The sequence below is a fragment of the Leopardus geoffroyi genome, chromosome C1 (genome assembly GCF_018350155.1).
Source record: "Leopardus geoffroyi isolate Oge1 chromosome C1, O.geoffroyi_Oge1_pat1.0, whole genome shotgun sequence".
NCBI lineage: Eukaryota > Metazoa > Chordata > Mammalia > Carnivora > Felidae > Leopardus > Leopardus geoffroyi.
In genome coordinates this window covers 176,803,148-176,829,419 of record NC_059328.1, presented here as the reverse complement: position 1 = coordinate 176,829,419, position 26,272 = coordinate 176,803,148, and the positions used below count along the sequence as shown (strand labels likewise).

The 26,272-nt window shown below is 39.3% G+C and overlaps 1 protein-coding gene across 1 annotated transcript; it reads left to right on the top strand.

Annotated features, from left to right (window-relative positions):
• Positions 1-892: 892 nt before the first annotated feature.
• SLC40A1 (solute carrier family 40 member 1) lies at positions 893-23,817 on the top strand. The gene is made up of 8 exons (XM_045480499.1): positions 893-1,310; positions 1,814-1,881; positions 7,726-7,885; positions 10,475-10,590; positions 11,622-11,748; positions 18,798-19,043; positions 19,851-20,507; positions 22,215-23,817. The coding sequence occupies exons 1-8, from the start codon at positions 1,268-1,270 to the stop codon at positions 22,526-22,528; spliced, it is 1,731 nt and encodes a 576-aa protein (XP_045336455.1). The 5' UTR covers positions 893-1,267; the 3' UTR covers positions 22,529-23,817.
• The last annotated feature ends 2,455 nt before the right edge of the window (positions 23,818-26,272 follow it).

Below are 26,272 nucleotides of genomic sequence, written 5' to 3'. Positions count from 1 at the left end.
TCCTGGTAACTGCTTGTCAGATACTGGGGCATTTGGAGGAGAGGTGGGGAAGGGACGGGGCGGGAGGGCGGGGGTTGGAGTGGGGGTTGGGAAGTGGTGATAAAGAAGAAGGAAGGATGGTGAAGGGAAACGGTTGGGCTGGTTCCTCCTTGGTGCATCTCCAGGAAGGATTTGGAGACCTAAGTTCTGGGCCGGGGGTGGGTCCCTAACACGCTGCGGGTCTTGACCTTTACAAGCCTCCCTTCAGTCCTCTGGAGAGGGCTCAACTCTGGTCTTTGTGCCCTTTCCTGCCTTTTGATTCTTGTTCTTTGAGAGAAGCCCGGTTCCGTAGTCCCGGGAAGAAAAGGTACTCTCTGCCACAGGTGGGCCGGAATGGAAAGGCCAGGAAAGTGGCCTCCGTGGTATGAATTATGTTTATTTAGTTCCTATATTAAAAACGATTTTCTTTTTAAAAAGTAATAACCCCCCACTCCCAAGCCCGGGTTGGGGCTTTGCACAGGGAAGGTCCGGCGGCTTCCCTCTCCCCCAAACTGCAGGCACCGGGTGCTTTCCTCCGGCACCGGCCGGCTCGCTTGGCGCTGGGCCTCTCTCCGTCGGCCCCGCGGGGTGCACGCTCCTCTTCCCCTTCGCCGCCGCCCTGCGGCCTTCCCGACCCCCTCCCGCGGCCTCTCGGACGGCGGACACCCCGGCCCGAGCAGTTCGCGGGGCGAGGGTCCTCGCAGGCCGCGCGGGTTGTTTGTGGCCAGGTGGCCACTCGCGCCCAGGGCTGGCGACTCCTCCTGGGAAGGGCGTGGAGGGCGGCACGGCGCGTGAGGGCGGCGGGCGCCTGGCCCCGCGCCGCGCCGCGGGGACGCCCGGCTGGCCCTGAGCGAGAGGGGGCGGCCCCGAGCCTGCGGCCGAAGGGAGCTCCGCCCCGGCCCCGTATAAGTGTGCAGGGCTGCGCCGCGCGGGCTGTGGCGGCGGCGGCGGCGGCGGCGCGGGGTGCCGGATCCGGCTCGCACGGCCTGTGAAGCCTCCCACCCGCCTTGCATAAGGCTTTGCCTTTCCAACTTCAGCTACAGTGTTAGCTAAGTTTGGAAAGAAGACTAAAAGAAGACCCCGGGGCCGTTTCTCTTTTGTTCTTTGCCCTAGTAGACGTCGGGGTCTTTTTGCGTAAGGCTGTGGTGTTTTTAGCGGTGCTCTCCTCGGTTCCTTGCACTCCTGTTAACAAGCACCTCATCGAGGGCAGCTGCAGCAGCAGAAGAGCAAGCGGGGGGCGCCTGGGGTCATGACCAAGGCAAGAGAGCAAAACCACCAGGGAGGATGCTGCGGTGAGTTGACCTAACGCGGGTGGTGGGCGGTGGAGGCCAGCAGCTCTGCGCAGTTTTGGAGGAATGTGGCTCAGCTGTGGATCGGAGTGCTCGGACTCCTTTTGGTGAGGGTCGAGGAAGAAGGGAATTGCAAGATGCGGGGAAAGGGCTTACACGCCGGCAAGGAGGAGTAGACCTGGAAGTTTGGATTGTCTTGTTTAAAAAAAAAAAAAAAAAAAAAAAAAGGCGGAGTTTAAAGAATGTTGAAACAAGAGCTTTCTTAACCGTAGGTGAGGTTTTGCAGTTATTGACCAATAGGTCGTGGTGACTTGAAGCGAGTGGTATTAAGCAAACTGGACACATCGATTCCTCGGTGCCTTGATAAAATGTATGTGGTTTGTCCCACAAATTAGGTTTTAATGATCGTGTTTATTAGGAGAAAACGGGCAAGTATTCCAACCTCCGCTCACTTAAGTGACCTAAATACGCTTTTTATCCACCGCCCCTCCTGTGTGTCTTTGCAGGATCCTTAGCAAACTACCTGACCTCGGCAAAATTCCTTCTCTACCTTGGTCATTTTCTGTCTACTTGGGTAAGTGACAATGTACAGTAATTCTTACGACATACTTGCATAATTTCTTGTTTCCTTTCATTTGGACCAATTTTATTAAGTCACCTTCCAGGTTTTCTGTGCAGCTAAATAAATAAATCATCCAAACACACACGTTCTAACCAAAAAGTTATTTTCACCCAAGATATTTTCCCATAGGTGTTAGTAAATGTTGTTTAATTATCATACTTTATGTAGATGAACAACTATCCAAAGATAGAAGGACAGGAATATTTGCATTGCTTATAAATTGTATTTTGCGCTACGAGGCTTATGGTAATATTTGCTACTAAAAACGGATGAATGTCTCATGTATCTTCTATTTCACATTTAAGCTATTTCTCCCTTTTCCTCTTTTGTTAAAATGATAAATTCCAGCATACTGCACTATGAAAATACAGTAGAATAGTGGAGTGACTGATTCAGGCTAAAAATAGCATTCTGTGATTAATTTAAATATAAATTGGCTTCCAAAACAAATATCTGGGTGATAAAAATTCTTGGCTTTAAAATGTTCTCTGCTGGGGGTACCTGGGTGGCTCAGTTGGTTAAGTGTCCAGTTTCGGCTCAGGTCGGGATCTCAGGGTTAGTAAGTGCAAGCCTCCCATGGGACTTTCTGCTGTCAGCATAGAGCTTGCTTCAGATCCTCTGTCTTACTCTCTCTCTGCCCCTCCCTCACTCTTGTGTGTGCACTCCCTCTCTCTGTCTCTCAAAAATAAATAAACTTTAAAAAAAATGTTATCTGGGGTGCCCGGGTGGTTGAGCTCAGGTCAGGATCTCGCAGTTTGTTGGGCTCTGTGCTGACAGCTCAGAGCCTGGAGCCTGTTTTGGATTCTGTGTCTCCCTCTCTCTGCCCCTTCCCTGCTCATGCTCTGTCTCTCCTTGTCTCTCAAAAATGAATAAACGTTAAAAAAATTTTTTAAAATGTTATCTGTTGGTAGATATTTGTTGAGCATCTCAGGCCGTCTTAAAAACCATCATCCATTGAAAATCAGCAAATGATTCATAATTCTCTCTCCAAATTCCTATGCGGTCCTAGAAGAGGGCCAGTGTTTCTGTTGGCCTGGCTAGCTTCATCAACATCCCAAAAAAGAATAATCCCAAAAGGATGCTGTATGTGTGTGTTTGATTAATGATTAGAATCTTTCAAATTAAACAATTCTTCTTACTGTTTAAAAGCAGTATTTGAGTAAATTCTATGTATGCCTCCTATGATTTTTAATTTTAAAAAATCAAAAGGAGAGAGAATTTTTAAGGTAAATTTTGTGAATAGTATTTTCTTTTTAAATTGGAAACTTCTGTTGGATCATCCTTAAGACATGAATGCAAACTATTGTAAGAGGAAATCTGGACCCATGCCCTTGGGAAATTATTAAGCTAGGTTATCAGCTCTTTAAGAAATAGCAGTTCAAAGATGGCTTTTTAGAAAGGCTAGCTCCTATCTTCCCAGAGGCTTAGACAAGGATGACTCTGCAAATACATGTAAACAAAGTTGAATTGGTGTGAGTTTCTTTTGTTTTCAATAGCTGATGATTCTAAGTAGAAATCTAGTGAAACTATTCTTAATTATACCTAAACCTATAGTTTTCCTTCCATTTAATTCAGTACTTTTTAAAAATGCTTTTAAGTATTTTAAATTTTTTTAAAAATGTTTTCATTTTTGAGAGGACAGAGACAGAATGCGAGTGGGTTAGGGGCAGAGAGAGAGGGAGACACAGATACGAGGCAGGCTCCAGGCTCTGAGCTGTCAGCACAGAGCCCAACGCGGGGCTCGAACTCACCAGCTATGAGATCATGACCTGAGCCGAAGTCGGACACTGAACCGACTGAGCCACCCAGGTGCACCTACTTTTAAGTATTTTAAAAACCAATAACAAGGAATAGAGGTAGCATCTGATATTCCCATCCTGTGGTCTGGACCTATCTCTTAGGAGAATGAGGTATCTCACTTCTAAATACTCATTACCTTTAATGTTTATGTGACCTTTTGTTGTTAGGTTGTGAGGTCAGATTTGCCAAAAGGGTGTAACTATAGTTGTTCCAGGAGGATTTTTTTGTCATGTTAATTAAAAGTCCCATATGAAAAGTGGCAGACACTTACCCCAGTAAGTTGAGCTAAGGGAGTTCTTGTGGAAAGTTGGATTAAAACAAAACAAAAACATCCCCCCAAACCAGGATCTACAACCATATAAGGTTTAGTGGAGTTTTACTCCTTATTGCAAAAGAGTACAAAAGAGGAATGCTCAGTAACTCTAGATAAGTCTGCCTTTGAGTTTTGTCTCCTGTTTGACACTGCCTAATTTTATTAGAACAAAATAAATGTGTTTGTGTGTGTGTGTATACATTTATATATACGTATACACACACACACACACACACACACACGCACACATCTATCCATTCCCCTGAAAACTCTGCCAAATCATGGTTTCCTGTACACTGAAAATAGAAGTATTAGGGTAGAAGGTTATATCTGTGTGGGGTTGGATGCTTTTTATTTCTGGCTTTATTTCTATCTGCCAGTAGATCAGTACATTTTACTCTATGCTATCAGAATGCAAAGTACTGTAAGAAATGGGTCTTGTTGTCAAGGAGCTTAGAATTTGATTTAGTATGGGCTTTAAAAAATGTGTCTAGTCACAAAAAGATAACCAACAGTGGAAAAGGGTGGCCAGTTGCTTATATCTTGTGTCATTATCCTCTGGATTGTCTTCATTCATATCCCAGATGTGTGTATGACTCCAGCCCTTACTTCCTTTAGGTCTCTGCTCAGAGAGGTCTCTGACTACTTAATGCAAAATGCCACCTTCCTGCTCATGCTCCTTTATTTTTCCTTGTAGCATTTATACCATTTGACCTGGTTCTAGGTTTGTGTTTGGTCTCTGCTCACTGAGATGCAAGCTGTGGGAAAGTATGGACTTTGATTTTTCTGTACCGTGGAGTTTCTAGTGCCTGCCATAGGATTGGGTTTATAGTAGCTTCCCAGTAAGTAGTAAGTGGATTAATGACTGTGATCATTCATTCACAGATACTCAGTTGTCCCTCAGCTCTCAGCCCACTGGGGGTAGATGGACATGTAAACAAATCATCAAAGTACAGTGAGAGCACATGGGAGGGCAGGAAATGGATGTAAGGAAAGAATGGGTGGGCTCAAGATTGTACTACTTTGGGCTTCATGAGTGTGGAATCTGTTGCCTCTTAAAGCTTAAAGCCTTTAGAAATTGGGATAATCGGAGCAGTTTTATTCCTCTCCATCAAGGAGGCGTCATGGATACAAGGATAAGCAAGAAAGAAAATTTTCATTTGGTAGCACTTGTTTTGATGGCCTGCTGTAGAAGAGTCTAAAATTCTTTTGGGTAAAAAGTAGGAGTTTAAAAAAAAAAAAAAGGAAAGAAAGAAGCCACAGTCATGTAGTATTATTTTTTATTCCTTATGGTAAGAAAAAGGAAATTCACTCCTGGAGGCCACCTGTCATTTAGGGCATTTATGTGTTTCTTGTCTTTTCCTTAGGAGCTATTCAGAGGGATGGAGAGGAAGATAAAGTGCCTCTCCTCACCCCCTCCCATTGTATGCTAATCCAATCTACACTTGCTTCTCCTGTTAAAGATTAAGGAAGCAGTTTGTTATTCTTATTGATCTCTTTATCTTAATATAAATTTGTCTTTTTATGGGTTTCAAACAAATTGTATGTGTATCATACAGTTTTAATCATTTAGTACATTGGTATTTGAAACTTAATTCCTACTTAATTTAAGTGGAAAAACTTTCTATTATCAATGCAAACAAAAGCTGTGTCAGACGTGTGAATTATGGTACTGATTAATCCTCAAACTTTTGAACAGTCACGGAACAAATCTAATGAACCAGAACAATGTTATTGATAAATCAGTGTAGGTTTTTGCCACTTATTCTATATTGACTCATTCACAACTGGGATTCGCTGCAGATCCACTCCTTTGTTGATTCCATAGTTATTTGTTGTGTATGTAACCTGGGCCATGCAGTGGGCTGAGGTTTGAGAACCCAGAATGTTCTAGAGCTCACATTCCAGACCATCAGGTTAGAATCAGTCTTGCAGACATAGTGCTTCCACTGTTTGTTTTAAGATTTACTTGACCATATTCACCCCATTCGACAAGGCCCTAATCTTATGTTAATTTTGAATTGCCTTCCTAAATTATGTTCACAATCCTCTACTCCATGGTAGAGGTTTCTCTTAACTTGGCACTGTTGCCATCTTGGGCTGGATACTTTGTTGTAGGGGACGGCGCTATGCACTGTAGATGCCAGTAGTACTCCTACCCCTGCCCCAGAGTTGTGGCCATCCAAAACAGTTCCAGACACTGCCAGGTGATCCCTGGAGGATAAAATCATTCCTGCAGAGAAATACTGGTCTACATGAAGTTTATTGTAAAGGATTGCTATTGTGTATGTGCATCAATTTAAAATTTTGTTTTGTTTTTAAAAATTTTTTTTTAACGTTTATTTATTTTTGAGACAGAGAGAGACAGAGCATGAACGGGGGAGGGTCAGAGAGAGGGAGACACAGAATCTGAAACAGGCTCCAGGCTCTGAGCTGTCAGCACAGAGCCCGACGCGGGGCTCGAACTCACGGACCGCGAGATCATGACCTGAGCCGAAGTCAGCCGCTCAACCGACTGAGCCACCCAGGCGCCCTGACTCAATTTAAAATTTTGAATGCATAGAATTGTTGTCTTGGCTTTGTGAAATTTAAGAAAAATCATTTGATATACCAGGATAATACTTTGGTCCTAATACGTTGAATTTATCAAGCAGGTGTTAAGAAACTTTGGAAAGAATTAGGACTCTAGTACTTCCAGATAGTGTCAAATGCATAAGGAGCCTAGACTGTGAATTTAGTTTCCTGTAGTGACTTCTAGGGATAGGTTATGATAAAACATTGTTGTCCTGTTTTATGTTAACTAAGAGGTCAGAGGTCAGGGATGGAGCCAAAAATCTCATGATAAGGTCCATTATAGATTTCTTATGCATTAACTTACCTGACTCATTTAAAAATTTTCATTATTCTACATTTTGCCATAATGAATTCGTTTCCTGTATACTCTACAGTGAAAAAATAGTCTTTTCACCCTTTCCAAACCCATCCGTATTAAAATGTTCAAATAAAAAGCTGCTTATGCATTTATTTCTGACATTTTTGTAAATGTGGTACCAGAATTTGCCCATATTAATTTTTTCCCCATATTAATTTCATTTTTCTGAGCCTGCTTTTTTTTGACTTTGAAATTTATTGGTGAAATAGAGCATATATTTTAGAATGTTTAGGTGAAAGAAACTTTAAAGATCATATAGTTCATTCTTTTCAGTTTACAAATTGGGAAACTGGCTTTTTCTTGACATTCAAAGCATATGAATGTTTGTAAACTATACTGTAGTTTCATTCTGGTTCAGTAGCACACTACTTTGTGCCTCTCAAATCACGATAGGTAAATTCCAGGCCCAGGTAGAAACCTGACACAAAGGGAAGAAGTTTTGTCTCAAAAAACCTTCTTTGGTGTTGAAACTACATTTTTTTTTTCTAGAATGGTAAGGAGTATGTGTGTTTCATTAATATCATGTTTTTTTGGGGGTTTACTTAGTAAATGGCCCAGAATATTTTCCATTGGACCAGGATGGATGATTTTAACACTTGACCAATATTCAATTCAAAGAGTAATTGTTGACTTGGAAAAATCTCATGGTGTAGCCAGAAAGTACATTTTGATAAGGGAGCAACTTCCTGAGTGTAATTGCCTGGGAAATAAAAATAATTTCATCAAAACATTTTCTCTTTTCTTATTCAAGGGAGATCGGATGTGGCACTTTGCAGTGTCTGTGTTTTTGGTAGAGCTCTATGGAAACAGCCTCCTCTTGACTGCAGTCTACGGGCTGGTGGTGGCAGGGTCTGTTCTGGTCCTAGGAGCCATCATTGGTGATTGGGTGGATAAGAATTCCAGACTTAAAGGTGAGAAGTGGTAAACTAAGGCTTTGTATTCATGGGACCTAGGCTTGAGCTAAAGAGAAACCACTGTGACTGACCCACTGTGTGTCTGCTTGCCATACTTGAGCAATGGGATGATCAGCGTCAGCACTTCTACATGGAAGGTCCTGGGGCTTCTGCACAAAATTGGAATGCCAAGATATTAAGCTTATAGATTTTTTTGGATCTTTGGCTAGTCATAAATTCCAGATGTTAATAATTAACACCATAGTTCTTTTCTGGGAGCCATGTTAAACATTAAAAGTTTGCTTAACTCTGGCATTCTTTCTAACCATGAGTCGCACTGGAGTCAGTCAGTGTGATGTTCCTGGGACAGCTTTAACATCTGTCCTCTGGGTTACAGTGTTTTCTATAGAGGCAGGTGTAGGGTAATTGAAAACTATAGATTGAAGAGAGAATATCTGAGTCAGGATCATGGAGAGCTGAATTATAAATTTTTGAGGGGAAAAGAAGAAATGTAATATATTGACATTTATTCTAGAGCATTAGTACTGAAATCATTGCAGTTTTATGTGTAGGAAAGAGAGAAAGTGATGGAACAGTTCAGCTATGCAGAATATAAGCCCAATCCAGATAATAAGCCAGGTCACAATTTTCCTGGGTTGTGCAGTTGATGATTCCAAGACCTGGCCAAGTCTATTTTATTTTATTTTATTTTTTTTATTTTTTATAATATATGAAATTTATTGTCCAAATTGGTTTCCATAAAACACCCAGTGCTCATCCCAAAAGGTGCCCTCCTCAATACCCATCACCCACCCTCCCCTCCCTCCCACCCCCCATCAACTCTCAGTTTGTTCTCAGTTTTTAACAGTCTCTTATGCTTTGGCTCTCTCCCACTCTAACCTCTTTTTTTTTTTTTTTTTTTTTTTCCTTTTTTCCTCCCCCTCCCCCACGGGTTCCTGTTACGTTTCTCAGGGTCCACATAAGAGTGAAACCATATGGTATCTGTCTTTCTCTGTATGGCTTATTTCACTTAGCATCACACTCTCCAGTTCCATCCACGTTGCTACAAAATGGCCAAGTCTATTTTAGACATTGGAGAAAGATTGAAATATGTTTCTTTCAGTGAAGGATGACTGCCCCTGGATAGAGAGCAATTTGGATTATCAAATTCTAGGACTTGATTCTATTAGTGAAATGGTCAAGGTGGACATTTGTCTGTTTTGAGAATGGATATACCAGAACACATATAGAACTAAGTTTTGTATACAAGAAAACAAAAAACATTCCTGGTTGTTCACATCGTTATTTATAGGAACACAGGGATATTATATATCTCGGAGACCTTTTAACCTTATGATTGTTGAGCATTGGAATCCTAGGTTGGGAAAGAATGTTGAGTTAGATGAAAAAGTGTGTGGTAGGATAGCAATCTCCCATTTATCCCATGAAATCAGCTCACATGTCACTTTCTGTGAAAATGTCCGATGTCTCTGGGCAGATTTAATCATTTCTTCCTCTGCTGTCAGGAGTCTTTGTCAACACCTCTGCTATTGTACTTCTACTCTTACAATTATCTGTTCCCATATCTTTCCTTCCTCTGGTCGGTGGGGTTCTAAAAGTTAGAAACTGCATGCAGTTGGTATTTAATCCTTGTGCAGTAGAAGAATGAGTTATATGTTGGGATTTTACTACAAACTAATTTCAGAAAGCAGTTTGTTTGAGGCTTTTATATGACCTTCTAAGCCAGAATGAGCTTTACTGCCCTTAAAGACCAGGGCTATAATTATGCCTTACGCATACAACTCCCTGTATTTTTCAGGGTACTTTTCATGAGTATTTTATTTGAGCATCATACTGACCTTGTAAAGAAGGCACATATGTATCATCATCCTCACCTTATAGACACAGACATAAGAGACATTACGTATCCTGTCCTAGATCACCTACCATGGTGAGTGGCAGGGAAAAGATTACAAATAAGACTGTGGGTGTCCTTACTTGGTGTACTTAGTCCTTACTCCAATACATTATCTACAAGGGTGCCGGACTCCAAGGAAACTGGCATTTTCTGTGAGGGAAGGTGTTACTTAGAATTTCATAGCAGCAGCATACAGCATTAGAATGCCCAGTGGAACACACTGCTGCTTTATTCTTGGTGAATTTTACTTATCTTTCCTATGTATTCATACTATCTTATCAGATTCAGCCTATTCCGTAGGGGCTTATGGATTCCATGACTTCTTAACCTCTTCTCTAACTTCCTGCATGTTATGATTTTAGCTTCAGCAACAAAGAGCTGAAAGATGGATCTTGTCTATGTAATATAGTTCTGTTTATGACAGTAAACTTTCAAGAGAATAAACTAAATGAAAATGTGGTCATTATGAATGGCTTTAATTAATAGGAAAATGGTGAATACTTCACTCTTCCTGTAAGTTTTACTGGTCTGGTGTTATCTGGTGGGTCCTACTGGAAATAGTTGATTCAGGATTTACTTCAGGAATATTTTTTTCATATAGTAATTTGCATATGCATTAATGTGTGGACAAAAATGGGGCCATTGTGATATTTTGGTATAGTGAACACTTTGTTTCTCCCTCTGTACAGTGGCTCAGACTTCGCTGGTGGTACAGAATGTTTCAGTCATCTTGTGTGGAATCATTCTGATGATGGTTTTCTTACATAAAAACGAGCTTCTGACCATGTATCATGGATGGGTTCTTGTAAGTTCTCAGTGATATTCTTGATGGCAGAAAATAGAACATCTGGTAGTGGTAAAAAATGAAAACCCTTTGAGACTAGGGGGTATCTTTTCACAAAGACACTGTTGACCTCTGTGTCCATTTAGTATCCTCTACTGTTTGTATTATATTTTGTTTTTGCTTGTTTGCTCATAGTGGGCACTCATTAAATATTGTTTGAATTTTAATTTTGTCCTTTTTTTTTCCTTATTTGTTTTTAGTGGTATTTCTAAAAGTTTATTGTATAATTCAGTTGTCAATTAGTTTTCAGCTACTAACCTGTAATTTGTTCACATTACATAAGAAATGTAATCCATATATTTATTAATTTGTCATAATTGTATTCCTCCAATAGTAATTGGTATGTATGGGGTCATGGACTACATAACTTCTCACACTATGGTCTCATGATAGCTTGATGGAAAAGGGGAAAGATGGGGTGGTGGCAAATAATGGATTTGATGTAACTATTGAATCTTCTTATATATTTAGACAGATACTGTAGGGTTTCAAAGCCAGGGAGAACATTAGAAATCTTCTAGTATATTCCCTTTATTTTGTTAATGAAAAAATTAGACAAAGTGATGTTATCTGATTGACCATTGTCGTGCAACTAGGAAGTATCATAATTCTGACTTAATGCAGGTCTTCTCACTTCCCCTTTATTGTTTTTTTCCAAAAGAGGTATTTTGGGAAGAAATTAAAAACTACTGCTATGTTAACACTTTATGATAACTATGTCACATAAATGTGCACATGATTTTTATAATTTTTGTACTACGTGTATTACAGATGATGTGGATTAGGAAGATATTATGCCCTTTAACTTGACTACTGGTATTTATGGTTTCATGTCTACAAAGTAAAATTATTTCTTACGATTTTATGAAATGAACTTAAAATTTTATTATTATGCCACCAAAGACCATTTCAAACTACGCTGTACAGTGAGGTGTAGGTCCTGTGAGGTAAAACTGACATTTTTAACTCAACTTTTTCCTATAATTCCTTAGACTTCCTGTTACATCTTGATCATCACTATTGCAAATATCGCAAATTTGGCCAGTACTGCTACTGCAATCACAATCCAAAGGGACTGGATTGTCGTTGTTGCAGGAGGAGACAGAAGCAAATTAGCAGGTAATTTGGCTTTCTCTTTTAACGTAAGGGGTTACTTGAGGATTCACTTTATGTCAGAGGTAGTAAATGAGGGTTAAACCTTTTCTTCTGGGTATTTAATTGAAAATTATTTTCCATAAATTGAAAATATAGTCTTTGTCTATCACATTGTCAGTTTCAGTGCAATGATTTATCTCACTGTTATGAAATTAATTTATAGGATAGTGAACTTTTATTGTATGCAAACCTGGCAAATGGAAGAACGTTTCTTTTGAACTCTTTCTTTTAAATTCTGTTCATGGTCTCTGTATGTTTACTTAATACTTAGAGCAGTGAAAATCTGACATGAGATTGATTCATTCATATCATGGTAGTGTGACTAGTATTTACTGCTTTTTATTTTTCTCCAAACCAAGTGGAAACACTTTATTTCCAAAAGGGACTCTAGTAGTTAATTCCTTCAAGTTTAAAGTTATAATCTATAACTTTTATTATATTATCTGCAATGCAATAGAATTGCTGTTACAAATACTAGAGAAATTGAGGACAGAATATGGTTTTCAAGAAGCTTATAATCTTAGTTGTCCATTGGAAACATATATAAGAGGCCAGAGACAGACTAAAGAATGCTTACAAAGCAACATGTCCTATTACATTAGCATCACTTGTACTCAGAATAACTCACCTCACTCCATATTCCCTACCTGCCCCCTGACACAGACACACATCAGATTCATAGCTACACAGGGTTAAGGAGGAAGGGTACACCTATCCACTGATTAGATCAGGTCAATCAGTTGTGCTGGTCATTGAGATAATGGGTATCACAAACCTATTGCCCAACCATCCTGACAGACCAGAAAACTATTGCTGATGATTTAAATGGCTTATTCTAGTTCACAGAAGGCAAGATTAGTGTTGGGGATAGCAGGCAACTTTGTTTGGGCCATGTGGCTAAAAAAAGGAAAGGAGGTGGTGAGAGAAAGAAAATGTGTGAAAGGTCTAAAGGAAGAAAGAGAAGAATTTGCTTAAATCATCACTTTGTGGTAGCAGTGTTATTTATAATTGAGACAAATACCACAGTGATTTTAGAGAATGGTGTCCATATAGGATGAATTTATAGCACATGTGAATATACCACAGGATATTCTTTCTAGAGGTAAAGTAGTGATTTTCGTTGATTTTTTTCTTCCTGTAATCATTTACCAATAGGAAATAATTCCATGTCTCTTCTTGTCACATTGAACTATATGATTAGGCTTTGTCCTTTTTTGTATGTTTTTTCCTTATTTACTTTCTCTTTTTAATATGCTATTTTAAGTATGTAATACATGTCCATGTTTTAAAATTCAAAAGGTACAAAAAGACCTGTTTTGAAAATAGAGCACATATGTATCTGGTAGAATATATTTGCGGGGAAAGTTGTCTTTTAAAATGATTTTCTTTCTCTTAATATGAATTTTATTTTATTTTATTTTATTTTTTTAACGTTTATTTATTTTTGAGACAGAGAGAGACAGAGCATGAACGGGGGAGGGGCAGAGAGAGAGAGGGAGACACAGAATCTGAAACAGGCTCCAGGCTCTGAGCTGTCAGCACAGAGCCTGACGCGGGGCTCGAACTCATGATCCGTGAAATCATGACCTGAGCTGAAGTCGGACGCTTAACCGACTGAGCCACCCAGGCGCCCCTCTTAATATGAATTTTAAACTCATTTTGACTCTTGTGAAGTCTGTACAGTCTGGGGGGAAAAAAGCCCTGTGTAAAGTGAAAATTCCCCAGAATTTATCATTTATTCTAAATACAAATATAAATAAATAAGAAAAACCAAAGATTCCATATAACTTTGTGGGCTTTTTGACGTCCCAGAACAACAAGAAGAATATGAATGACTGTTTCTCAGCTGCCTTTCTTTATTATCAGGAATAATTGCAGAGGAATAATTGCAGTCTGTTTTCTAACTTTCTGGAATTTCTTAAGTTTAGGAAGGGAAGTAAGCTGCCTATTGAAGTTTCATCCACTGTGAATTAGCTTTTAGCAAGTGGTGCTTTTTAGCAAGTGAAGTCGAATTTCTCAAGTTTAGGAAAGGAAGCAAGCTGCTTATTGAAGTTTCATCCACTGTGAATTAGCTTTTAGCAAGTGGTGCTTTTCTGCATTCAACTAGTATTGCAGGTTAGTAGCCTAGTGAGGGAAAACCTCCGTGTTGTCTTTCTTCAGCATTTGTTAAAAGATTAACTAAAACCATGCTTCAAAATAGGATAGAAACTTTCTTAATTCAGAAGGTCATTAAGGGTCTATCTAACCATTGATTTTTTGGTGCTATTTCTGCTATAAGGCAGAATTATAGAACAGGTAGAGAGGAGGAGAGAGGAAAATTGGAGAAGAAGTGTATGTCAAGAAGTACACCTTAGTCACCTCTGAGGTTGAGTCTCTGCACACAGACGCACGTCCTCCAGTCAGGAATTGTGTGTGTTTGTGCAGGACGCGTTTTGAAGTCGAAACGAAAACTTTAGAAACCCAGCGTAAACTGTTAGAAACCCGAGCAGGGGACTGCACAGGGATGCTGAACCTGTGTGCACCTTGTACGTGTGTGCCTGTGAAGGGCAAAAGCTGTGTGCACTGGGAGGAGAGGTGGTGAGCTAGATGGTAATTGCTCCCCTTCCCTTAATGCAGTGTTTCTTGATTTCAGAATAGGTTTCAAAACTGGAAGTTGTATCACTGAGGGTAAAAAAATAGAGACATTTTCCCTGGAAGGTTAAAAAATTTTAGAATTTCAGTGGCATCAGACCAAAATACAGCTGTTACCATCTAGTTTGGAGATCACCAGAAAAGGAATTGTTTTTCTACATAAATACTGGTAATTAATCTGTCGGCTAATTTGCCTAGGTACTTGGTTTAGTGTTTTATTAAAGCAGTCTGTTGTGCTATGACCCTTAGCCTGTCAAACCTGTTTGAAGCTCACTTCCTTTTCCCAGACTTTTTATCCCTTCTGTTTTATTTCCTTCCCTATTTTCTTTGTTAACCACTCTATTTATAGCTTCTGAGGTGTTTTGTTTTGTTTTGATCCTCCTTCCTAAAGACACATCTGCTGGTTACCGTGATCAAGATGACCAATAAATTTCTTATTTGAACTCTATTGACTAAAAATTGATTTCATATTTAAGGTAGACAAACCTGCTGCCTGCTATTTGCTCAGCAGGTCTGCTTATTATTATCCTATGAGATTTAATATACCCTTTATAATAGCAAGTCTTTATTAATGTCATGGTCTGTGCCTCAGCTGCAGCTGAAAATAGTTAAATTGGAATTAAATGAGCACATATATGTGTGTTTACATAAGAATAAATAGAAATTTGTGCAAAGGATGGATTTGCATATTCAGAGGACAGATTCTTCTCTAGCCTGTTACCAGTGAAATGATGAGGTCTTTTCCCCAAATCATTATATAGTTCATTCTGCTTCTAAAACATAAAAGCTGTTTACTGATACTGCATCACACACAAACATTATTAGCTTCCTAAGTATAATAAAGATTGAAATTGGCGGCATTAGGAAGCTTCAGGAGCACTTAAAAACTGAGGAAGTGAAAATACAACAAATCATTTTAACTAAATTAATTTTTCTCTTGTTGTGGGGCTTTCAGAACATGTGTATATTTTCACTCGTACTCAATTTTGGGAATCAAAATATTGAGTTACTTGAATCTATTCTATACTTCTCTGTTAGCACCTGAGTTGGAAACTTTTTGAGGGTGGGATGAAAGTTAGCGAAGCCTCTGCAAAAAAGGGTCATGTGTGAGATCAATGAAAACTGCCTTTGCCTCTCAAGTGAAAGGTGAAACGTGTCAAAGTTCTCCTGTTATCATGTAAGCATTATACACTCATGGGACTAATTGGAAGGCAGTTGAGGACCAGGAAGAATTAGAGAAGGAATAAAGGCAATTTTCTGCTAATGCACTTATTAGTCACCTATTGCTTTTCTCTTAAGGTGCCCCACATGATAGATAAGGATTTGTCTCATTGGTTCCACTCTACTCTGTGAGATAGAGAATAAGAAAATTGGTCATTTTCTTGGCTTCCTCTCTTTTATTCATGTTGTCCTCTGCTCTGATTTTGCTATGTTCCCATGGTCATGTCCTAGACTTGGTCATCACCACTAAATCCTCCCCTTCCATAATCTTAATCTTAGGCATTCATGTCTTGAATTGGCACCTCCTGTCTTCCCAGCTCATTCCTTCTCATACCCTAGCCACAACAGTCTTCCAGTCTGGTTGTCACCTACAGGCCATTTTCACTGTCTGTGACCACTCTTGTCTCCCTTCCTTACTCAGCTGAAATTCCAGGTCAGACGTTCTGATCACATATGATCACCTCCTAGCTTATACTCTCAGCTCACTTGGCCACCTCTCCTTCTGTCACTCTCCAGTAGAACATGGCTGGAGAAAAATGCACAGTTTTGCTCTCTGTTTTCACTGTTTTACAGTTCGTGACCATTGGGTTCATGTTCGTCCTTTTGTGCTGCCAGGTGATCGTACTAATTTCTGTGGCCCTTTCCTCCTTCCTGTTTCCTTAGAGGAGTAGGTTTCACATTCTCCTTTCTCCTCATACATTCCATACCTCCTCTCCCATCCTCACTTTCACCGATGACCTTGCTTTGTGCTTTACTGAGAGAGTAGAAGAAATGAGAAGTTACACATGCTGTCCCCATTACATCCACCTGCAGCTGCGTATGTGGTCTGCACTCTTGTGCATGTTGATGGTTTTGCTCCCGTCTAAGAGTAGCTCTCCCATTTGTGTGTTGGTTCAGATTCCATCCCTTCTCATCTATGGTGTCATCCCCAACAGCATATAAATGTGCAATAATATTTCTCTTAAACATTTTTACCTCTTTTTACCCTTCTACCACCTCATTTCTTTGTTTCTGTTTTCAGAAAATCTTAAAAAAAAGATGTCTATGCTGTTTCTAGTTCCTGTCCCTGGTCAGGGCTTTGCTTTTCATGATGCCAGGGGGGCAACATTTACATTGTGAATCCAGGGAGTGCCACTCACTTAAAAATATAATATAAATGGTATATCTCCTGGAGTTGACGCCAATCTCTTAAACCAGCTTCAGTCAGGCATTTGCCCTTTCTGGTCTACCAGAACAACTCTCTTTGAAGCCCCCAATACCTTCCGTGTGACCAATCTAGAGCTTCCTCTTAGTACTTATCTTCCTTGACCTATCAGCAGCACTTGCCAGTTGATTACCCCTCCTCTTAGAAACAGTGTTGCCCCATGGCTTCTAGGATGCCACACTCCTCTGGGTTTTCTCCTCTTTCACTAGTTCTTCATCTTCCTGACCTCTAAACATTGACATGCCCAGGACTGGGTCCTCAGATCTTGCCTCTTCTGGATCTACACTCAGTCCCTTGGTTGACCTCATCCAGTCTCACTGCTTTAAAACTCAACTGGCTGATGACTACCAAATCTGGCACAGACTTCTTCCCTAAACTGCAGACATATTTAACTGTCCACTTGATACACCCTTGTGCTTGTCAGTAGCCTATCAAAATCAGCATCTCTAAACTAAATACTCGTTCTTTTGCTGCAAATCTGATTCTTTTGATTTCTTTCCTTTCTCAGTAAATGGCCACTCTTTCCTTCTAATAGTTGCTTAGAAAACAGCAACAGTGAACTTCAGAGTCCTCCTTAATTCTTCTCTTTCTCTCACACCCCATATCTAATCTATTTGCAAATCTTTCTGATTCTACCTTTGAAGTGTATCCAACATCTGTTTCCCCATTTCCATTATTACTGTCCTGGTTTATGCTACATCATCTCCTACCTGTCTTCTTGCCTCTGCTCTTATCTACCAACTCCCTCACCCTCATGCTACAGTCTTCACAACACAGCAGCCAAAATGAACCTTTAAAAACATAAGTTAGACTGTGTCACCTCTCTGTTCAAAAGCTCCAAAAGGCTTCCTCACCCATTCATTGACAAAGTTGGCATCCATATAATGTTCACAAGACCCTAGGTGATTAGACCAGTCTACCCTCCCTCTCTGACCTCTTCCCTTCCTCCCTCTGCTCTAGCCCTGCCAGCCTCCTTGTTGTTCCTCTAACACTGTAGGTGTGTTCCTCCTGCCCCAGGACATTTTTACATCCCTTGGTCTGGAATTCTCTTTTCACTGATATCTACAGGACTGACTCTTTTTCCTCCTACTCCTTTCTCTCTCTCTCTCTTTTTTTTTTTTTTTTTCAGGGAGTCCTTTCCTGACCTTGGCATATTGAAAACTGAAATCTTTTGGGGCACCTGGGTGGCTCAGTCAGTTAAGCGTCTGACTTCAGCTCAGGTCGTGATCTCACGGTTTGTGGGTTCAAGCCCCATGTCGGGCTCTGTGCTGACAGCTCAGAGCCTGGATCCTGCTTCCGATTCTGTGTCTCCCTCTCTCTCTGCCTCTCCCCTGCTTGTGCTCTCTTTCAAAAATAAACAAACATAAAAAAAAAAAAAGAAAACTGAAATTTCTCTTTTCCCTGCACCCTTTTTCTGCTTTATTTTTCACCGTAATATTTAATTAACATATGACATTCTGTGTGTGTGTATATATATACATATACATATACATACATATATATATATACATATATATATATATATACATATATACATATATACACTTATTGATTTACTCTTTCTTTTCCCATGGGAAGGTAAACTCCCTGAAGACAGGGCAGGATATTCTTTATTTTTTTTTTATAGTGATAGAATAATGCCTAAACCATAATAGGCATTTAATAAATTTTTGTTGAAAACATGTTTGTAGGGTCACTCACTATTGTATTCATCTTAAAAGCTAATATTAGACTTATTTATACAACCCCAGGGAATCATGATTTTTGAGGCAAATTTAATATGACTTGTTCCAAATGACAAATTATTTCCTAACAAAATGGTTTGTTCACAGAGTGCTTTTAGAAATTTACATTCTAGGAATCTATACTCTTGGATTATGAGTTTGTATTATGTAAGTGGGCAGTCTCTCTTTGATAGATTCACACACTTATCTTTCTCCTTTACCTACCTCTATAGATATGAATGCTACAGTACGAAGGATTGACCAGTTAACCAACATCTTGGCCCCTATGGCTGTTGGTCAGATTATGACGTTTGGCTCTGCAGTCATTGGCTGTGGTTTCATTTCGGGGTGGAATTTCGTGTCCATGTGTGTGGAGTACTTTCTGCTCTGGAAGGTTTACCAAAAAACACCTGCTCTGGCTGTGAAAGCTCCTCCTAAAGTAGAGGAAGCTGAATTGAAACAGCTGAATTTACATAAAGGTAAGCTCAATACAGTGATCAATCCTTTTATTCTGATGTTCAGACCTTAAAAGTTGGTGAAGACGAAAGTTCATCCAGTTTATTACTGCTGAAGGAGTGCATGCGGTTAAATATGTCACTTTGGTATGGATGAGTCAATACCCAGGCTTTTGACAGCCTGAGGAACAACTTGGGATTGGACCTCAGGGAGCTGGAATGAGGCCTCGGGCCCTTTTCCTTAACGTGAGCAGCAGACATGGAGGGGAAATCAACTGAGGGATGGCTGGGAAAAATTGAGCCATAAGAATGGGAAAAACAAGGGGGGGAAAAAAAGAATAAGAGAATTCCTGAGTCTATGAAGAGAAGAGTTACATAGCTATTTGTACAACAGTAGAAGGGAATGACGACTGAAGGTGGGCATTTCCCAAGAAGAGAGAGCAAGTTGGGCTTTTGGGCTAATGGAATCCTAACAGGGCCCCAGAAAAGAAGATGCTGTGTTTTTCCAGACAATTATTATATTTTTACTTGATGAGTTTTCCTGTTATTTACTTTTACTTTGGTGGGAGTATAATTTTCTTTCTTTCTTCCTTCCTTCCTTCCTTCCTTCCTTCCTTCCTTCCTTCCTTCCTTCCTTCCTTCCTGGAGTATAGTTTCTAAGGGGGGCAATGGAGAGAGGGAGACAGACCATGTGAGAGACAGCAATATCCATAGTATTTTGTTAATTTAACATAAATGCTACTTGGAGATTGTTTCTTAGCTGATATTCTTAGGTTAGTAAAAGAAAATACATATTATACTGATACATATAATAATGTCTTTTATTAACAGAAACTGAGCCAAAATCCTTGGAGGGAACTCATCTAATGGGTGAGAAAGACCCTAACATCCATGAACTTGAACATGAGCAAGAGCCAAGCTGTGCCTCCCAGATGGCTGAGCCCTTCCGCACCTTCCGAGATGGATGGGTCTCCTATTACAACCAGCCAGTGTTTCTGGCGGGCATGGGTCTTGCTTTCCTCTATATGACTGTCCTGGGCTTTGACTGTATCACCACAGGGTACGCCTACACTCAGGGGCTGAGCGGGTCCATCCTCAGTATTCTGATGGGAGCATCAGCCGTAACTGGAATAATGGGAACCATGGCTTTTACTTGGCTACGTAGAAAATGTGGCCTGGTTCGGACTGGTCTGATCTCAGGATTTGCACAGCTTTCCTGTTTGATCTTGTGTGTGATCTCCGTGTTCATGCCTGGAAGCCCCTTGGACTTGTCTGTTTCTCCTTTTGAAGATATCCATTCTAGGTTGATTCAAGGAGAGCCGCTGTCCGCAATTAGACCTACAGATATACCTGAAATCATTTTTACACCTGAAATGCACATGTCAAATGTGTCTGACCCTGCTACTATTGTCCCAGAGATGAGTCCTAAATCTGTGCCCATAGTGTCTGTCAGTCTGCTGTTTGCAGGCGTCATTGCTGCTAGAATTGGTAAGTCATCTCTCTGAATGTTAATGAGCTAAAGTGTCTTTTTTGCAGTGTGGTTTCAGAAGATTCAATGATAAATGATCTGAAATCTTCCCTTAATTTAAGCAAAACCCACTCTGTATCCTTACATACGTATGAAATTTTTATTTTATAGTTTAAAATACAGTTTGTATATATGCATATATGCTTAAAATATGATTAGGGCTTGAAACTTTTTAAATTTTTTTTTTTTAACGTTTATTTATTTTTGAGACAGAGACAGAGCATGAACAGGGGAGGGGCAGAGAGAGAGGGAGACACAGAATCTGAAACAGGCTCCAGGCTCTGAGCTGTCAGCACAGAGCCTGACGCAGGGCTCGAACTCACAGATCGTGAGATCATGACCTGAGCCGAAGTTGGATGCTTAACCGACCAAGCCACCCAGGCGCCCCTGAAACTTTTTAATAAATGAGTATCTTAAGTATTACTCTTGATGCAATTTATTATTTTTTTTAGTTAATTTATTTTTTTTTAATTTTTAACATTTATTTATTTTTGAGAGACAAAGCACAGGCAGGCGAGGGGCAGAGAGAGAGAGAGGGAGACACAGAATCCAAAACAGGCTCCAGGCTCCAAGTTGTCAGCACAGAGCCCAATGCGGGGCTCGAACTCAGTCCATGAGATCATGACCTGAGCCGAAGTCAGATGCTCAACTGACTGAGCCACCCAGGCACCCTGATGCAACTTATTTTTTGAAAATATATTAGTTATAATGATGCCATTTAGTAATTTAGTGTCTTTATATTGCTATAACTCTACTAAAAGGACTATGAGTTAGAAAATATTTGTATAGGACAAGGTAAAAAAGGTAGTGTTTTTGTTTTAAAAAAAAAAAATCCTTCAAAAGTCCTCTCTAGCTTATGTGTATTTATAGTATACTTTGCCAAACAAGTGGATTTTATAGCTCTGGAAGGAAACACAATGTAATGACTTCTTACAAAGCAAAATTTAAGTAATTATTAATAGAGTACTGATGAATTATCTCTGCCTGAATTTTTTTCTTTAAATGAAACCATATTTATCTTGTGATACAAAGCAATTCATTAATTTATCAAAGACAATTAATATTCAAGCAAGACAGCTTTATTACAGGGGCTTTAGAAACCAAGCAGTAAATGTAATAATCACTTAAAGTCCTTAAACTTTAACCACAACAGTATATTAGTACATTCACTGTAGGCTTTAAAAACACTAGTACTTACAGTAAGATTTACTGTCTCTGATTTCGGAGTTTTGCTTTTGTAGTATAAATAATCACAAAAAATAAAATTAAGAAGTTTGTAGATTAGACTTACTTTAGTATGGTGGCTATAAAAAATCATTTCTTGAAGCCACTAGCAACCCAGTATTTTATTTATTTTATTTATTTTATTTTATTTTATTGTATTTTTATTTTTCAAGTTTTTATTTAAATTCCAGTTAATTAACATGCAGTGTAATATTAGTTTGAGGCCTAGAATTTATTAATTCAACACTTATATACAACACCAAGTATTTATTAATGAAAAAGAATTCTGAAAGGCAACGCTCTGATGAATATATGCATGGTGACTTCAAGATAATAGGGATGAATATATATTTTGTACACGTCAACAGATTTTTAAAATGTAAATGTGAAATGTAAAGCTGTAAATTAAAATTCAGTGTTTAACAGATATCTTCTATTAATAGGTCTTTGGTCCTTTGATTTAACTGTGACACAGTTGCTGCAAGAAAATGTAATTGAATCTGAAAGAGGCATTATAAATGGTGTTCAGAACTCCATGAACTATCTTCTTGATCTTCTGCATTTCATCATGGTTATCCTGGCTCCGAATCCTGAAGCTTTTGGCTTGCTTGTACTGATTTCAGTCTCCTTTGTGGCAATGGGCCACATCATGTATTTTCGATTTGCCCAGAAAACTCTGGGCAGCAAGATGTTTGCCTGTTGTCCTGAGGAAAAAGAAGTTACGAATGAAAATCAAACTAATATATCTGTTGTGTGAGACCATTTAACTGTTGCTATCCCTGTTACTAGATTACACAGAGCACATATGCTTATTTTGTACTTCAGAATTCCAATAAACAGCTAGGTGTTTCTCTCTGGTTTTACCCCAGTTGTACCCTGAGGGCTAGAAGCTATTTACAAGACTTAAGTCAGAGGAAATGAACTGGTTAATTTCCCTTACACTTAAGGATGGGGAAAAAAATCAAAAAAGGAAAAGAAAAACTCAGTTTAAATGTGGAGAAAGGTAACACTGATTTTTCCCTATTTCTCAGGAGTAGATAAAATTTTACACGAAGAGCAGTTAGTCACGTGATTTAAGTTATTCTTTGGGAGATATTTATTATCTGTGCAAGAATTCAGATATGTCATTTTTCCTTAAAACTCATTCTTGTCCAAGTCTAGCTAATTTATTTTCTTTTAGCATGTTCTTCACATTATAAAAAAAAACAAATTCTGCTTCAAGTATGAAGAGGAGAGTTTGATAACCAGTGTTATTCTTATTGATCCTGTTGATCATAAGGGATTTACATATATGTGGAAAATGAAATACTTAACTAGAATTCTCAAATAGGATTTACGGTATAACTTTAGAGAGCACCTTTGTATCTTTATTATCATGGTGAAATACTGTAGTAAGCATATATAACACTTCAGAAAATGGCTCTCCTGTAAGCTGCAGATAGAAACAAAGCTGTAGATTTATAACAGTAAATGCATAAGGACTTCAAATACGCTGATAGTTTGGCCATAGAAACTAGAAGCTCAAAGTCACCCAGGAGAGCAAGATCTGAATTCAACTCCGCTATCGTTAATGATCTCTGTCTTGGAACAGGAGGGAGCACGCTTTTAGCCTGGTAGATTAAATGTAGAAAGCAAGCTCACACTTGGAAAGGTTTTGTTTTAAAATCATCAGATTGACTTTTGAATGTGCTCAGCTAGAGCATTTTTACTTTCACTGTTTTGTACCCAAGGAGTTATTTTTACACAGTTGTAGAGCAAGACCGTTTATAAATGTATCCCGTTCAAATGTCTTTGAGAAGAATGGAAGAAAAGAAATACTTTTGTATGTATTTTAAAAAACTGTTTTCCGAGTCATTTTGCAACGTCAGTACCAACATGGTACTTTGCCTTAACCGTTTATGCACTTTCATGGAGACTGCAATCCGTTACTATGAGCACTTTCTTCTTTTTTCTTAAGGTTTCATCTTCTTTCTATGGTATGACATAATGATTTACTATGTTGTAAAATCTTTGTAACATATTTCTATATAAAAAACATTTTTAAAATCTCGAGTCCTTTTTCCTGAGTTGCGTTCCCCAGCTATTTAATATTAGTTTTGTTATAGAACATCTGTTTTGGATAAGGTATTTTCTTCCTCTGCAGTTTCATAATAATTCATAATTTTTAGTGTTATCCCACTGTTCATATGTACAGTTTATGGTGGTTTGGATACAAATATAGTAAACATGAACTCAATACTCATTCCTTGACCTTGAAGAAGTCACATGAAGCCCTCTGAATTCTATCTCATCTTCTGTAAATTGGAGATGATACTATAAAGCCAACTCCACCCACCTCACAGCTTTTCCTGACCAAGTCAAATAAGAGAAGTCATGTGGAAGTGCTTTGTGGACTATCGGATGAGGTGGTATCAGTACTAGGAATTGGGCCTGACGACAGAGTTCTAGGTTCCTGCTGTAGTCCAAAAAAAAAAGAGCCACATTCAGTACTTGACAAATGTTAATGAAGACTTGATCTGTACCCCAGACAGCTTCTTCCTGGGATGCAGATTTGACTCTGACATGGTTAATCAGAGGCTCCTTTTCTTTCCCCTAAAATTGGGCCCTTGAGAACCTTTGCCTGCACCCCGAAGCTCCAGACCTGCTTGTGGCCTTTGGACAGACGGCAGATGCCTCCGTAAGGTTTGGCTGCTGTCTTGAACAAGCCCTCTGCTCCCTCCCACAGGGGTCAGCTGTGGTCTGAATTCTGCCTTGAGTTTGGCAGCCTTAATGGAAGGCCTGTGACCTTGTAAAATGAATAGAACCATATTAGCAAAGGAAGTTTGCGGCTCTTCATGTGGGCATTTTGACAAATTGAGGGTCTGGAGAGAGAGGGGCCTGTGTAGGAGGAAGGAGCATGGAGTTGGAGAGCCGAAAGGAATTTTTACAGCCGCCTTGCTTATCTTTGCAGAGTGCTGTGGAGAGCAGGAAGAGGAGGGGAGGGGAGGGGTGTCACCGCTGGCCTGGCAGCCTTTGCTGTTTACAGCCCCAGGCATAGAAGTAGGGCAGGGGCAGGCAGATGAACAGAGCCTGTGTCTGGGTGTATTTCTAAATAGGGGGACAAACTTAAATATCTACAGGGACAATCAGGTGATACCAATGAGTGAAGCGGATTAGACAGGAGAATTGTCCTTCGCTTAGCTTGTAATTACATTTCCTAAAAGAGTCACTTATTTTGCTCCCAGTTAAAAACAAATTATTACATTTTTTTCATGCTTTATTCCATGCAGGTTTCCTACCGTGGTTTTTAAGTTCCTTTTTTCAACATAGGCATTCTTTGCTTACTAAATGCAGAAAGCCATCTTCATTACCCTAAAGAACTATGCCTTTCCCCATTTTTTTTTCTTGAAACAGGTGGCTTGCTTGATATACCTTTCATTGCTCCCCACCTCCAACCCCCCAAAAAGAAAGATAAGGTATAAGAAATTTTTTTCCTGTTTATCATAAGACAGAAAAACAGTGCAGGAGGCGTGCTAAATGGAGCATTGGCCCTGGAAGGACTATTTGGAAGTAATGGTGTGGTCCGGCTATGGTGGGCTGGGGCAAGAGGGGCAGCTGGAAGCAATCCCGTTGCCATGCAGGTATGTGGGCCCTGTGTTATGTCTTTTGATCTTTCAAGAGAAGCTGGGATTCTGAAATTTTGTGTGGACTCTCCAAATTCTTAAATACCGGCAACTAATTTGAAAATGCTAGAACATCTTTCTAGTCAAACAATATACACGTACAAGCTACCTCTGAGCCCCTTTGGGAGATTTTCTCTAAGAGGATAGCTTGCAAACAGGAGAATGTACTTGAATAAAGTGTAAGAGGAGAGGAGCTGCATATAAAAAAAAACATGTAGAGTACAGGGAGCAAGAAAACAGGGCAAACACTTTTTTATGATGAAAAATATTAAGCTCTTAGACATCCTTTTTTGGAGATCATTTAAGGTCAAGTCATCTATGCATTTATTTGCTGACATATTGATGTCAATGAGCATTCTGCCCCAAAGCTCTTTATTCCATGTGTTGTTTACACTGTTGGGTTAAAGGATAATGATGATTAAAAAAAAAAAAAAAAAGCTTTTAAAGTTTTTCTGAATTATAAATATAGTGTGCTTCTGTTTTGAAAAAGAAACAGCAAGCACAGAATTTTATACTGACAAAGTCCTCTTTTCCCATCACACTCCGTAAATCCTCAAGAGTGCCAGCTGAAAAGAATTCAGGGTGTATCCTTTCAATGTCTTTGTAATGAAGTTTAAAAAATAACTCTTCATATCATCAGTTGGTTTGTTCACCAAGATTATGTCGATATCTATATCTGTTCATTTTTAAGTGTATATTTTCCCCCCAAATTCTGAGTTAAAGTCATGTCTGCATTAAGATTGTTGATAGAGTAATTAAAAAATTTCAACACATAGAACAGAGTAATTAAAAACTTCAATAACATAGAAGTGGTCTGATACCTAGTCTAATATATTTAT

Excerpts from the sequence above, each read along its gene's own strand:
- SLC40A1 (XM_045480499.1), top strand. The coding sequence starts at position 1,268 with ATGACCAAGGCAAGAGAGCAAAACCACCAGGGAGGATGCTGCG. Across the intron at positions 1,311-1,813 it reads CCACCAGGGAGGATGCTGCG|GATCCTTAGCAAACTACCTG; the intron begins GTGAGTTGACCT and ends GTGTCTTTGCAG. Across the intron at positions 19,044-19,850 it reads ACAGCTGAATTTACATAAAG|AAACTGAGCCAAAATCCTTG; the intron begins GTAAGCTCAATA and ends TTTTATTAACAG.